Source organism: Engraulis encrasicolus, chromosome 23 (assembly GCF_034702125.1).
Source record: "Engraulis encrasicolus isolate BLACKSEA-1 chromosome 23, IST_EnEncr_1.0, whole genome shotgun sequence".
Lineage (NCBI taxonomy): Eukaryota > Metazoa > Chordata > Actinopteri > Clupeiformes > Engraulidae > Engraulis > Engraulis encrasicolus.
The window spans coordinates 2,360,001-2,375,000 of record NC_085879.1 but is presented as its reverse complement, the minus strand read 5'-3'; the positions used below and the strand labels follow the sequence as shown (position 1 = coordinate 2,375,000).

Sequence of the window (15,000 nt, the reverse complement as noted above, 5' to 3'; positions counted from 1 at the left end):
ACGCACACACACACACACACACACACACACACACACACACACACACACACACACACACACACACACACACACACACACACACACACACACACTTGTATACACTGTTTTGCAACGAAACCCTTCATATATACCAACAACATATTGTGTATGCACATTATACTAACCTTACATAGGCTCCATACTCCATATTGCTACACATTTTGTTACAGTGTGCCCAATTATTAGGGTAGTGTTACAACAGGGACAGTTGAATAAAAAGATCAGTGAGTTGCTGGTTTTTTTTAGCCAATTGTAATGATTATGTTCGTGCTTAGGACAGCAGGTTTGATAAGGAGTGGGTAAGTTTACAGTATTAAAATATGCAACTACAATAAAGTCTTTAAAAGAAATGTACATTATGTGCAACAGATCACTCGATAATTACCTGGATTTCTTCTGTTCATGAAAATGTAATTGATTTTCAACACAAGTAAGTGAAAAGTGAAAGCCCATTGGGAAACTCCAACTCCCATTGTCATTGTGACACAGCACTCCACAGCACACAAGTGAACACTGCACACTGCACACAACGAAATTGCTTTTATGCCTCACCCGTGCAAGGGGGCAGCCCTCAGTGGCGCCCCATGGGGAGCAGTGCGGTGGGACGGTACCATGCTCAGGGTACCTCAGTCATGGAGGAGGATGGGGGAGAGCACTGGTTGATTACTCCCCCCACCAACCTGGCGGGTCGGGAGTCGAACCGGCAAGCTCTGGGATGCAAGTCTGACACCCTAACCGCTCACCCATGACTGCCCTTTTATGCACTTTTATGAGTGTTTTTTGTCACTTTTGTCACTTTCAGTCATTGTTACATTAATGTCTGTGTGTGTAAGTATGTACAAGTGTATGTTTATCTGTATGTAACTCTCTTTCAAATCTCACATAGATTCTGTAGTGAAAAAACTGTAATCTCAGGATGCTGTATCGCTCTAGTAACTTCTTCACAACACAGATCAGAACAAGAATTATGAAACAACTTTTATTTCTAAATATTCGACTATGCTGATGTAGTATATCAGAATACCACTGACACCAATCTCAAGCCACTGATAGTTGCCTACAACAACATCTGTAGATTTGTGCTAAGGTGCCCTTTCAAAACACATCATCGCACCTTATATGACTCACTAGGTATTTCATCCCCTAAAGTAAGGATGCAGTTTCACTGGTTTCAGTTCATTTTTAAATACCTACACCTTAACTACCCACACTACCTAAAACAGTATTTGATACCATATCAAACTAACTTCAGGCTAAGACACACTGAACACCTTTATCTCACTGTGCCGCACATCTCCAAAGAAAGCGGTAAACGCTCTTTTAATTATAAAGCACCCAGTGATTGGAATAACCTACCTGGATCCGTAAGATCAGCCACATCTCTGGGGCAATTTAGGACATCTCTGTCAATGTACTTGAACCAAAGCAACACTTGTAAATGCTTTAACTAATATGGTATCATTATTTAACTTTTTACTAAGAAGTAATGCTTCAGCTATGTCTGTGTTTACATGAAGCTCAGGGTTGTATACTTCCTCAATGTTTCTCAGGAATTCTTATTTGTGTCTCTGTTTTCCTGTTTTGTTTTGCATCTATGTTTATTCGTTTTAAGTACCTATGCCTCTGACTGTATGCCTTGTACTTACTGCCTGTCCCACTAACCAAGAACATACTGCTATGGGGGTTGTAGAGGTGGGGGAACGAAGAGGCTGCTGTTTGAATGAGTGTGTGATTGTGTGTTGTCTTGTACGATGTAATGTTTTGTCTTGTCCTGTCTATATTGTCCAGTTTCAAGGGGACCCCACTGAGAATGAGATGTTGCATCTCAAGAGGCATTCCCCATGTACAAATAAATAAAATAAATAAATGTGCATGTCTATCTGTCTGTCTCAGTCTGTCTGTCTAGTGTGCGTGCCTGCGTGCGTGTGGTGCCTGCGTGCGTGTGGACCTACTGAAGAGCACTGCCAGGATGACATGTGTGGAGGCATCTCCTTGGAAGAAACAGCGCCAGAAGAAGCCCTCGTGATGCAGGTTCACACGCGGAGCCTCAGTCACCATGTGCGGAGTCACCAGATCCACCTGCCGCTGTGTACACACACACACACACACACACACACACACACACACACACACACACACACACACACACACACACACACACACACACACACACACACACACACACACACACACACATATTTGATATACTGTATGTCAGCCAGCTTACCGAAAAAAGGTGGATCACGCACGCACACACGCACGCATGCACACACACACACTCTGCATTAAAAATGAAAATGCTTTCACATAACACAAATGCACCATCATTCCAGTAATTGAATTCAGTTCAACATGAGCGTAATCCATATGACAGTAGTGGGATGGACTGACTGATTTTCGCGTTGGGCTATTAGTGTATTGATGTGTCCTCTGTACCGTATTTACGTGCCTTTATTCCAGTTACATAGACCGACAGTGTGTGTGTCTGTGTGTGTGTGTTTGTGTGTGGGTCTGTCTGTGTTAGAGTTACACATTTAACTTTAATAAATGACTTCATCTGAAAGTATACCTGGAGACTTTCAGTAAAGGCTGTAATGAAAATGTAATGGTTGATCTGTCTGCCTGCTTTGGCGACACTACACTACTATACAAATCCCTTCAGCGCTCCAAAATGGAACCATCATTCATACAGCAGCAGTATGAAGTCACCTGGGACACATCATCTGGGAAAAAAGACACATGATTATATCCCGACTATAATAAGCCTTTCCCAATACGCCTCAGTCGGGACCTCACGTGAGACATGATGAGAGCTGAGGCTTTGCTGTAATAATATCCCTGAATGTTGGCTTTGTGGAATTCCGAGCTGCTGGAAACATGACGTGCCGTCAGAGACGAAAGCTTTCAGTGCGACTGAGTGAATAGACTATGCAATAAAGAAAAGAGCAAACGGAGGAGAGAAAACACAAATGAGGAAAAGAGAGAGAAGAGGACTAAGGGGGAAGTATGGAAGAGCTAGATGAAGCTAACTGATTCAGCACAGGTCACCTTCAGCATCAGCACTGAAGTCATCACTTCACAACTCTTTATTGGTGCCTCTTAACCCGTTACGACACAGCGTTATGAATTTGCTGTTACCAGAATGGCAATGACCAAGTCGTAGTGCATTACTAAAGGCCCTGTGTTGTGTCATAGTATTGTAGTACTATGGTACTTTTCAATGACTATTACAGCCTACCACTGGAGGTGAAAGTAGAGGCCAAACTGGGAAACTCCAACTCCCATTGTCATTGTGACACAGCACTCCACAACACAAAAGTGTTCACTGCACACTGCACACAACGAAATTGCATTTATGCTTCACCCGTGCAAGGGGGCAGCTCCCAATGGCACCCCAAGGCAGCAGTGCGGCGGGACGGTACCATGCTCAGGGTACCTCAGTCATGGAGGAGGATGGGGGAGAGCACTGGTTAATTACTCCCCCCCACCAACCAGGCGGGTTGGGAGTCGAACCGGCAACTTTTGGACTACAAGTCTGACACCCTAGCCGCTTACCCATGACTGCCCTGCACTGGAGGTGCAGCGTGCATTAAGCGGCTACTGAATGTGAAAGAGAGGATTTTCCCAGTCTCTATACTCTCTCTCTCGCACACATTTTAGTTATTCCATCCACCCCCACCCCACACCCCTTTCCATCTTTAAACTTATCGTACATCGCCTCTGACAAAGTGCGGAGCACTCTGCTAACATTTGATTCTATTCAATACAACCTCACATATGGACTCTGTTGCCACCACCTTTTTATTACACTTCCAGCCCATTTTGCACCTTTTTGTTGGAGCTGACTGATGAACTCCAGTGTTGAATCCACAGCCGTATGTGTCATGTTTACTGCATCTAATGCACCACGGCTGCAAAGCAAAACTCACATATTCTAAAATGCTTCACATTACTGTCTGAGCCAGCTCACCGAGGCCATAAAACTGACAGCGCGTCTCTCTCACTTTCTAGGTGTCTCTCTCCATTTTTTTCTGAGCCTTCTCTCTGTCTCTCTCACATATACTATGCTCTGTCTCTCATTTCATTCCTCTCGTCCAATGCTGTAATATGACTTACGAGCCCAATATAAACCCTGGCACACCTTTGGAATAACATCAGACGTGGCCAACTCATCCCTCACCCCTTCACTCCTCCAACCGCTAACCCTAACGTCCATCCAAAACCCTAATAAGCTGTCTCAACTCCTAATGCTCATAGCAAACTCCTCATACCCATGGTAGCCCCCAATGCCCTCTCCCAAGCCCAATATACTGTACATACCAAGCCCAAACACTCTCTCCCAGAGAAAGCAGAAACCCTAACTGTAAATGTCTATACCAAACCCTAATACCCTCTCCCATGCCCATACTAACCCCCAAGAACCTTTCCCAAACTTTATATGCAGGGAAGCTGACCGACAAAGGGGTCAGTTGTCACAGGCCCAGGGAGAGGAGTGGCCCAGAATTGGGTTCTCATTACATTGCATGTATTTAAGATAACTTTGTCCTGGGCCAAGACAAAGCTGTCAAGGGCCGTGCCTATGTGTCTACACCAAACCATACAGATGCCAACACCAATCACTCACAACCCTAACTCTAACCCAGAATGCTCTCTTCCCAAATCCTAATAATACCAACCACTGATACCCATGCCAAACCCTGATGCCTGTCTTGCCATGATGCCCCCATGCACTGCTACTAACCTAGACATGATCAGAGTTACAATGACCCTAGCTGACCCAATTCACCGCCCTTCTATCCTCATGTTTCCCTGTAACTGTATTTTGGAGGGTTGGGGAGTGTATGGGAGTTGAGTCCAGGTCTTTTGGAGAAGTGTAGTGTCCCATCCCCGGTGCCAAGGCGTGAGAGAGAGAGAGAGATCCAGAAACAAGAGTGGAAATCATTTGTGGTCTGTGGCTGCCGAGGCATACATACGAAATGATATGCTCCACACTCTATGCTGTCATAGAAAATGATTGATGGGGTAGAGTACGGTATTCTTCCTTTTTTATACGTGTGCATGACCCTGTGGCGTGTGTGTGTGTGTGTGTGTGTGTGTGTGTGTGTGTGTGTGTGTGTGTGTGTGTGTGTGTGTGTGTGTGTGTGTGTGTGTGTGTGTGTGTGTGTGTGTGTGTGTGAGAGAGAGAGAGAGAGAGAGAGAGAGAGAGAGAGAGAGAGAGACAGAGAGAGAGAGAGACTGCAAGCTTGAGAGAAGGTAAAAGGGAGGGTGTGAGGGTGAAGGTGTATGTGTGTCTGCAGGCATTTCACATCTATATTATGACTCAAAGCTTTAGGACAACTCCATTGTTGAATTATACAGTAGCTGCCAAGCCCTGGTTTTGAAAGCTGTAAAAATGTTCCTTCCGTTAGGAAATGGTACCTTAAACACACCATGTCTTCTGTGTCATCATTAAGCTTGTACTATCAGTGTAGCCCCTTAATGCAGTGAAGTTAACTACTATAGTACTACACCACTATGACAGTGCACGGGGCCTTTAGTAATACATTACGACTTGGTCACTGCCATTCTGGTAACAGCTCATTTATAATGCCGTGTCTTATAGGGTTAATAGAACTATCAAACTGCTTAAACTGCCAGAAAGACAGGGGAATGTCTGAGAGAGAGAGAGAGAGAGAGAGAGAGAGAGAGAGAGAGAGAGAGAGAGAGAGAGAGAGAGAGAGAGAGAGAGAGAGAGAGAGAGAGACAGACAGACAGACACAGAGAGAGAGACAGAGACAGAGAGACAGAGAGACAGAGAGACAGAGAGGATATTTTACACTGTGTACATGTGTGCTAGTGTGCACATGCGTTGTGAATGTGTACGAACTACTTTTATGTACTGAATGCTCGTCTGACAATAATTTAGCAAACAGGGCACAGAGTTACTGTAATGTACCAAATATATAAGCAGTCAGGCAGGACCCATACGCTTTCAGCAGCAGCGGCAGCACTGATGCCAGCAGTCAGTGGCTATGTGTCTGTGTGTACCTTTTCTGCTAGGATCATTACAGAGAAACACTGTCTGGGGAACGGTAGGAGGTGTCAAGTGTTGAGACAGGCCTTCTTCTCTTGGTTTGTCCTCACCTTCACAAAATGTGTTTCTATATCCTACAGACCGCATGCAGGACAAGTACACGGAGTCTGCAAGACGTGCACAGCAGAAGAGTGTGCGTTTGTGTGTGATTTACTGTTTGTGTAATACAACTTTCAGATCTGCAAGAACCATTACGGTCCTCCGTCTGCAAGCTTGCTGACATACAGTATACCTCTCCAATACCTCTCTCTCTCTCTCTCTCTCTCTCTCTCTCCTGCCTGCTCACCGCTCACTCATCTGGTTTGAGTCTGCTTGTCTGTGTTTATTTGTATGACGGTGTTTGTTTGTGCCAGTCTGTCTACACTGGCTGGTGTGTGTGTGTGTGTGTGTGTGTGTGTGTGTGTGTGTGTGTGTGTGTGTGTGTGTGTGTGTGTGTGTGTGTGCGCAAATACGCGCATGTACGTGTGTGAAAGGAAGTGTGAGTTCTGATGCTCATACTCTGGTCCAGTCTGTCCCTCTGTGCAGATGTCCTCGGCCCTGTCAGCTGTCTTAGAGCTGTATGTCTGTCATCAGCACACAGGCACACACACACACACACACACACACACACACACACACACACACACACACACACACACACACACACACACACACACACACACACACACACACACACACACACACACACACACACACACACACACACACACACACACACACAGAATGTTGACATTGTTGAGCCTGAAAACCTCACAGACAAATCCCAGCTCTTCAAAAGCAAGAGGCAGTTCACTTCGCCGGTTAGGTCAGATTTCACAACAAGCCACCTAATAAAGACAGTCTCTCTCCTACAGCATAGCCTGTAGCAAAGCCTTCACTGTCAATGTAACATAAGCCTATAACATACTGTAGGGTTGGACTAGGGCCAAAGCCCGACCCGACCCGGGCCTTTTTAGGCGTAAACCAGCCCCTCACACAGCCCCCCTGTTTCTCCTACGATATTTTGATCAGTCCACTATCTAGAGACAATACTGGTGTAACAACGTTTCTATCAAAGGTCTTGGCTCGACTTGGAAAGTGGTGGGGAAATTAATAAGGCAAATTGCCTGTGTTAGCTAGCCTAGAAATCTAGACGCCCCTAGCGACCGCAAATTGAATTAGCTCCCTGGTACAGCTTATTGCTGTACGGGTCTGGCTCGCGCTAGGCTACGTGTTAGCTATTTTTGCATTATATTTGTAATAAAGGCTCAAACGTGGTATGGACAAGTCCCCATCATCCACACCTAAAATTACACCCATGGTTTCTATTAACAATTACGTTATTTAATTGTCTGAGCAAGGATTCTCAAACTGTGGGTCTGGGCCCACTGGTAGGCCCTGAAGGTGTGCCAAGTGGGGTTTGAAATAATTTTCAAAAAATCTAAATAATATTTGTGTGAGTTGCTGTTGACAATTTATTTCAGTTGTATACTTAATTGGGTCAGAGGTGGGCCTCGAACATTTCACTAAAGTGATTTCTCTTAGAGTAACCCCTTCATTTCTGATAGGCACCACCTTGGACAGCAATAACTGTTACAAAAGCAATACTTAGGCTACTGGTAGCTACCAGAAATTCAGGGTTCAAACCCTGTTTATGTCTTCACTTGACTGATGGCGATATGAACTAATTTACTGCTTATTTTTTCTTCAGTTTAAAAAAATAGAAATGTCTGATTTTTGTCTTTTCAACGACTTTATTCTGAGTGTAAAATGTGAAATGTGTATTATGGCATTATCATGGACGGTGGAAAGTATTATAACTTCATACACACATTGCATTTATTTCTACAGAGTGATGTTCCTCAGGAACTTCCCTCCTCCTCAGCTGTTCTCTGTCCCCTGAGATGTCACCAATGGCAACCTAACAGTTCAGCTGTCATCTGTCACCCCACTTAGGCTCTTTAAATACAGTTGCTGCTATAGCGTTTAGTAGGCGGTGGCCTTCAGTAGCCTACTATACAAATGACACATTTTAAAAATACCAGGCTAATGTATAGAAAATACTTTTTTTGCTGTGTTTCTGCACTCTGCCTTCCTCAGCAACTATTATGCTTTCAGAGCAACATGTGATTCCGGATATTCATCCATGGCCACATGCCTATGTGCCTCGAAGGGGACCCCAAGAGGGGTTTGAGAAATCAAGCCTCACTTTTATGAGACAACCTGAAGTTGAAGTTTATGGATGTCTTGCCCCCTCCTTCTTGTACCCCACTCTGTCAGAGAGAGAGCTGCCGCATGTGTGAGTTCTGCCCTCCATGCTGGTATGTCAGAGTGTCTGACATGCACATTAGTTTAACTTTCAACAACATTGCTGCACATTGTGACATTTGAAATCCACCTGTTTAAACCCATCTTCTAAAACGTTTTTGTTTATGTCACATTCATGTTTCGGACGTGTTTATGGTGTTACTAAGAAGATATGTTTCTGTCTTTACAAAACCAGTCTACCTTCCATAAACCTTCATTGTTCTCTTTGCAACTGCACTACGTTGTACAACTTCAATCAATGCTTAGAGTCCACTACCATTGCTCTGCACCCCTCAGTGACTTTTCATGGCATCTGTATGCTACAGGATTATACAGGAAAATAACAAACACTTAAACTGAAAACCAGTATGTTTTAGCTCTATTTAACTATTCCTTTTCCACATGTGTCAATACATCACATACTTTTATTGATTATGTCTTTTCTAGGACACTTTGGATGAAAGTGTCGGCTAAATGCAATGTATGTATATACGTCTGTACATATACACAACACTGACCCTGTGGTATCATGCCAGTGAAGATATACAGCATGAACAGTTACCCAATGTTGCATAACTACAGTTACACTGCTTCTGACTGTGTAACAGGAAGAGTAAAAGAAAAAGTAAGTGTTGTACAGTAAATGTGACAATACACAAATGTCCATAATTCTTTTGAATACAATAGCTTTAAACAGCAGTGCATTGGAGGCTTGGTTACTGCAGCCCGGCGAGTATGTGTTTTATGTTGTGTTGTGTGACTTAACCCCTACCTGTGTTCTCTTCTCTGTGTATTTTAACTTTTCTAACATTTTAACAATTCCTTTTCTACATGTATGAATAGATAATGTGTTTGTATCGAATATGTCGTTCCTAGGATGATTTGAGTGAAAGTGTGGTCTCACGTCATTGAAGATATACAGAATGTTCTGCAAGTTACACAATGTTGCATAACTTGAGTTACACGGTTTCTGACTGGTGCCGTCTGCCGTGTAACAGGAAAAGGTAAAAAACGAAGTAAGTACAGTATAAGAAAGTTTAACAAGTTATGAAGGTAATTCACATAGTACACACCAAAATGAACACAACAGCAGTACACAACAGCAGTGCATAGGAGGCTGTGTTTCTGCAGGCCGGCTGGTGAGTGTTTGTGTTGTGTTGTGTGCCTCGACCCCTGCCTGTGTTCTCTTCTTGGGCCTCAGTAAGTGGCGTGCCAGCTCCGGCATTAAACGCAGCTACGCCTGCCTCAGTGTCCGGGAATACCGGGTGTACTGTTACACGGCATGACACAAATACAAGAAAAATAGTCCCTGACTGATCTAAAAAGCCTCTCTCCCTCTCTCTCTTTTTAAGCGCACTCTTTTGCTCTGCAATATCACTGTAATTACCTCCCCCTGGCCACAACCACTGACACAAATGTTATGTTTGGCCAGGGGGATATTTCTCGAAAACCCTTCGAGGGGGGTTAACATAAACAAACCTTTTTTTTTTTTGCAGATCTAATGTCTCTCACCTCTGCTGCTGGGAAGCTGGGCAGGGTCGGGTTGGCCGAGGCCTCCAAGGCGCTAGTTTGGGCAGCGGCAGCGTCTGAGGTGTCCGCCGCGTTAGTTTGTGGTTCTGCTGTTGCCACCAGGGCCACCGCTATTGTCCCCTGGTCCACGGCAGTTGTCCCCTGGACTATTAGCATTGTCCCCTGGTTCAACGCAGTTGTCCCCTGATCCACGGCAGTTGTCCCCTCGTCCACGGCAGTTGTTCCCTGGTCTATTGCTGTTGTCCCCAGGTCCATTGCCGTTGTCACCTGGACTATTGGTGTTGTCACCAGGTCAACATGACCAGGAGCCAGCGTCGTCACCGGGCCAAATCCGTCGTCAATGTAACAGTCGTCACTCGCCAGGAGCCAGTAGTCGGTGCCAAACGCCACCAGGAAGCAGAGCAGGCCCAGGCCCCCCACGATGCCCCCGACCAGGGCAGCCACCCCCGTCTTCATGCTGCTAGCGCTCACTCAGTTCCACACGCTCTGGTGCTTCAGAGGGTGTCCGGGTATGTTGTGTGTGGGTAGGGGTCTGTGTGTGGTAGGGCCTGGGTCTCTGTGTGGTAGTTCAGAAGGAGATTTGGTGTCCACACTAGACGACTGGAAAGGTTGAGTGAGGCGGAGCTGGGAGAGGAGGGGGTGGTGGGGTTTGGGGTGTGTGTGTGTGTCTGTCTGTGTGTGTGTGTGTGTGTGTAGGGGTGGGTAAGTAGGGGTTGGGGGCCGATGTCTATTTTTGGGACGCAGAGTAAGCAGAGGGTTGTGTGGCTGTGGGTGGTGTGAGTTACTCCGGGTGATGTGCATACACACACACACATATACAAACACGCACACACACACACACACGCACACAAGCTCGCGCCCCCACATACTGTATGTATGCATGCACGGCCTACACACATACTGTACATGCACGCACATGCTTTCTCTTTCACCCCGTACTTTTGCTCATGCACACTCACTATAGAGAATATAGACATGACTGCTGTACGCCTGAGCTGTGAAAATGATACCAAGCTATCTGAATACACTCCCATGCCAACACCACAATATTATTCTCCACTGTCCATATTTGATAGATTTCATATTGACTGCCAGAGTTATTTGGAGCATAGGAGCACTGCCAGCTGATACTAAGGGATTTGGGGGGCTATAAGTTAATTATTAGGGTTTCAATACTCTTTGTAGGACCCATAAAGGCACCATTATAGGTATCAATTCTAACCACCCCTAAAACTTGTGCAGGACAGATAAGGCAGTTCCTTCTCCAGTCTCTCTCTCTCTCTCTCTCTGAGTGTTTGTGTTTAGCGAGCCATTTAGCTCCTCTGTGTAACTCCTGAAGAAGGCAGAGGAATGACATTAGACGGGACATGCCAATTACACACTCAGACTCTGCCACATATCTCTCACCTCTCAGTGACTCACGCCCACCAGCCGGATGACCCACAACACAGACGGAAGAAGTGAGTATTTCCAATTTTCAGTATATAAAAAGCTATGTGCGCATACACCACTTGCACCTGATTTTTTTTAAAGGAGAATTCATCCCAATTTCACTGTGCAGTGTATTGCTCGTTATATGAGCATTTCATTTCTCAGTACTCAACGACACAGCATTTGTATTTTTGTTTACTTTTTTTGTTGCTCAGCTCATTCCAAGATCCTAGCCATTCCAATGGAGGCATGGTTTTTAAAGCAACTTCAAATATCATCCCAAAAGTTTGCTGTGTTGTACTGTCAGCTGATCCAACTTTTTGGATGATATTTAGAGTAGGCCTGTTTTAAGATCATTTTGTACACACAAGCTACAATAACAATATCATGTTTGATATCGCAGGCTAATCTCAACACAAATTTAGGCCTACTTTCAAGCCACCATGACTAACATACTACATTGTGCCTATTTCTGCCACTTCCATCATTATCAATACCAGGATATGCTGAAGCAGAACTGGTTTTAAATACAGTGAAACTTAATAAACGTGCCCTGGCTTAATCAGCATTACTTACTCAAAGTTTGCATTCATCTGCTCGCTAGCAGTGACAACACTATTTTATCTACTTAGTAATTCAAGGAATCTCTGTCTGGATCTCCTCCTGTAGGCCTATGTCTGTTCCACACATAATTCCTGCACCACCCCACCGAATGATCTCCAATTTGGAAGGTGGCATAGCGGTAGTAGCCTACCAGGGTGTGGTGTGCAAAGTTAAATTGGATTGCCTTTTGCCACTTTGCCACTCTGGGCATACCCATGAAGCTTTGCCCGCATAGCCACTCCCCTTCTCATCACTGCACAAGACCAGAGGTGGAAAAAGACAAGGTGCAGAAAATAAAAACCCTGCCACATTTTTGCTCCAGCTGATCCTAATTACCACATCCCTTAAGACAGGTTGCAGGACTTTCAAGCCAGGAAGCAGGACTTTTACTCTGTCAGTCTAGTTTTTTCACATCTGCACGAGACAAAGTCACAAATCATCACGGCTCCATTACGGTCTGAACACATCTCTGCAAGGCTGTACTCTTCTACACAAAATACGCAACAGCAAACTACATCACTGTGCTATCAATAATTGGATGACATGCTTGTGCATGAACTACATGTACAGGTGACTGAACTTCTAAACTTTGCTTGTTTTGGATTGCAAAACTGAAGCTATTCTTGGGCACACATACCGCGCCTATGTCATCTCATCTATTTGTTACAATCAGCCTATCATAAGATGTTATGGTAGAATACACCTGTCATATACAATAGAAAAAAACACAACATGGGCTTGAGCACTAGTTCTGTAAAAGCACTAGTTCTATAAAATGTATCTCCAGCAGCTCAACATTGCCTCCTGCTGTCGATATTTATGTTAACAAAAAAGGTTTTGTAATTAAAAAAACACCACATCAAAGATCTCTGAAAGCTTTTTTAATCCAATGTCCCACTGTTCTTTAAAAATGAATTCGTCCACGACCCTGAAGCCGATGCACCATCAACATACTACACAAACGTGAACACAACTCCCATCACATTTTTGAAGAAAAGTTCACTCAGACACTGCCAGTCACTAGAATCTCTCGTGCCATACAAAAGTCCCCCTCCTGTCTTGTTTTGTCTGTTTTTGATATGTTTTACTTTCTTTTCTTTTGTTGTTGAGTCTTTTCCTCTTCTGGGCCAGCCTTACTTCCTGTTCTTCTCATTCTCGAAGACAAAGCTGAGTTTCTTGGGCCCTCTGCTTGTGGTGCTGGTAGATCTCCTGCAGTTCTGCTCCTGGTCCTGAGAGGATGAGCCAGGGGCAGCGCTGTCGTCTGTGCCCGTGTCAGGGTGCAGCTCTGCAGGGCCGTTGGGACTGGATAGCGCCCCATCAGTCGTGTTGCATGCTGGAGAGGGTCACAGCAACAGCAAACAGGGGAAAAGATACCATTACACTGCTGACACTCTTATCCTGAACAACTTCAAGTGAAAACGTTAAACAGACAGTGAAATGCGTGTGTAAGTACAGGGTGTGTGCTAGTGCGTGAGTGTGTGCATGCATGTGCGTACACAATGCACATGTGTGTATGTGTATATAGTATGTTTGTATGTGTTTGAGGATGCACAGCTGTTGTTCTAGTGTCATCGCTGACCAGCTGCAGTGACCTCACCACACATGCTCACACAAATAAAGTACATGGTACCATGGCAGCAAATGCAGTACTACACCCCACCACCCGCCTCGCTCACACACGCACGCATGCACACACACACACACACACACACACACACACACACAAACTAAACTAGTATACCCATATAGATCAAACGGAAAAACAGACACAGTAGAAAAAAGGGAAAAGAACCAGGAAGACATGGAGAAACTAGAATAGTGCCCAGAGTGCAAACCTCAGTTCTATCCAATAGTACTTTAGCTATTGTAAGTGCTCTCTAAAAATGTCCTGGAGCCCAAAAATGACCTGCCAGATCAGTCCCATAAATAAAACAGGTTTAATGTTCTGAGCCAATTTTACGACTTAAACTTTCATCATAATCTGTCTATTAGCCTTTGTGTAATCGTACAAACTTAACCTTTTTGCCTTTGTTATTATCTCACTGTCACCAAATTTGTCTAGTTAAGTCTTGCTACGGCTTTTGGCAATGTCATAGCAATGTTATGATGTAGTTGTAGTTGGTCTCATAGTGCTCAATGTTAACTGCTAGCTTAGAGGTAAAATGTGCACTGCCATACTCAGAGAACATTTGAAAGTACAGGAGAACATTAAAACTCAATCATTTAACTCAAGGAGAGGTGTAAAATACGCTTATTTCCAAAAATGGGACAGTATCACTTTAAGATGTTTTTTAGAAACTAGTTAATGGGCTGGCCCGGCGGTCCAATCTGCATGAAAGGGTATGGCAGTGCACATTTTACCTCTAAGCTAGCAGTTCACATTGAGCACTATGAGACCAGTTAGCCGCCACCTGGTCTCATAGGACTCAATGTTAATTGCTACTAGAGGTAAAATTTGCACTGCCATACTCGGAGAACGATTGAAAGAACAGGAGGAAAGGTAATACTCAGTCATTTAACACAAGGAGAGGTGTACAATTAGCTTATTTCCAAAAATGGGACAGTATCACTTTAACAACATAGCTATGACATTACAGAGACAAACAGATTAATCAAGTAACAGATTAAGACAGGTCATTACCATTTTGATTAAATATACAGGTAAGAATTATAAGGAAAGGTTATAACTCTGCATGAAAGGTTTTTAACATTTAAAAAAGGAATGACACATTATGACAACAGTCATACTGTAAGCATCAATAGTGTGTCATCATTCCTAAGATGGGTCTTGTCATTCTCATGCTGGTTACATGACACCCTTACGTAGACCCAACAAGTTCAAAACGTTATTAACATTTGGGAAAAAGAATAGAGAAAGAAGAGAAGCAGAGGAGGAGGGCAATACACATCAGACTTACTTACTTATTACTGTAATACCTGTAAGTGATTGAGATAGTCGCCTTCCATTGGAGTCCCTATCTTCATACTCATGCTCCCACTGTGTCACACACACACACACACACACACACACACACACA

General features: G+C 44.2%; 2 protein-coding genes across 3 annotated transcripts in view; both read right to left on the bottom strand.

Annotated features, from left to right (window-relative positions):
• LOC134440510 (transmembrane protein 182-like) overlaps positions 1 to 10,523 on the bottom strand; it is a 19,419-nt gene extending 8,896 nt beyond the window's left edge. The window contains exons 1-2 of the mRNA XM_063190613.1: positions 9,911 to 10,523; positions 1,992 to 2,124 (exon numbers count right to left, since the gene is read on the bottom strand). Coding sequence (XP_063046683.1) covers positions 1,992 to 2,124; positions 9,911 to 10,384 — 607 coding nt within the window. The 5' untranslated portion in view covers positions 10,385 to 10,523. The remainder of the gene's footprint in view (positions 1 to 1,991; positions 2,125 to 9,910) is intronic.
• A 2,305-nt stretch (positions 10,524 to 12,828) lies between these two features.
• LOC134439580 (sodium/hydrogen exchanger 2-like) overlaps positions 12,829 to 15,000 on the bottom strand; it is a 16,082-nt gene continuing 13,910 nt past the window's right edge. Inside the window, exons 14-15 of one of the 2 annotated variants that reach the window (XM_063189481.1) lie at positions 14,885 to 14,960; positions 12,829 to 13,295 (exon numbers count right to left, since the gene is read on the bottom strand). In XM_063189481.1, coding sequence (XP_063045551.1) covers positions 13,096 to 13,295; positions 14,885 to 14,960 — 276 coding nt within the window. In that variant the 3' untranslated portion in view covers positions 12,829 to 13,095. The remainder of the gene's footprint in view (positions 13,296 to 14,884; positions 14,961 to 15,000) is intronic. The other variant, XM_063189482.1, reaches the window with a different exon arrangement.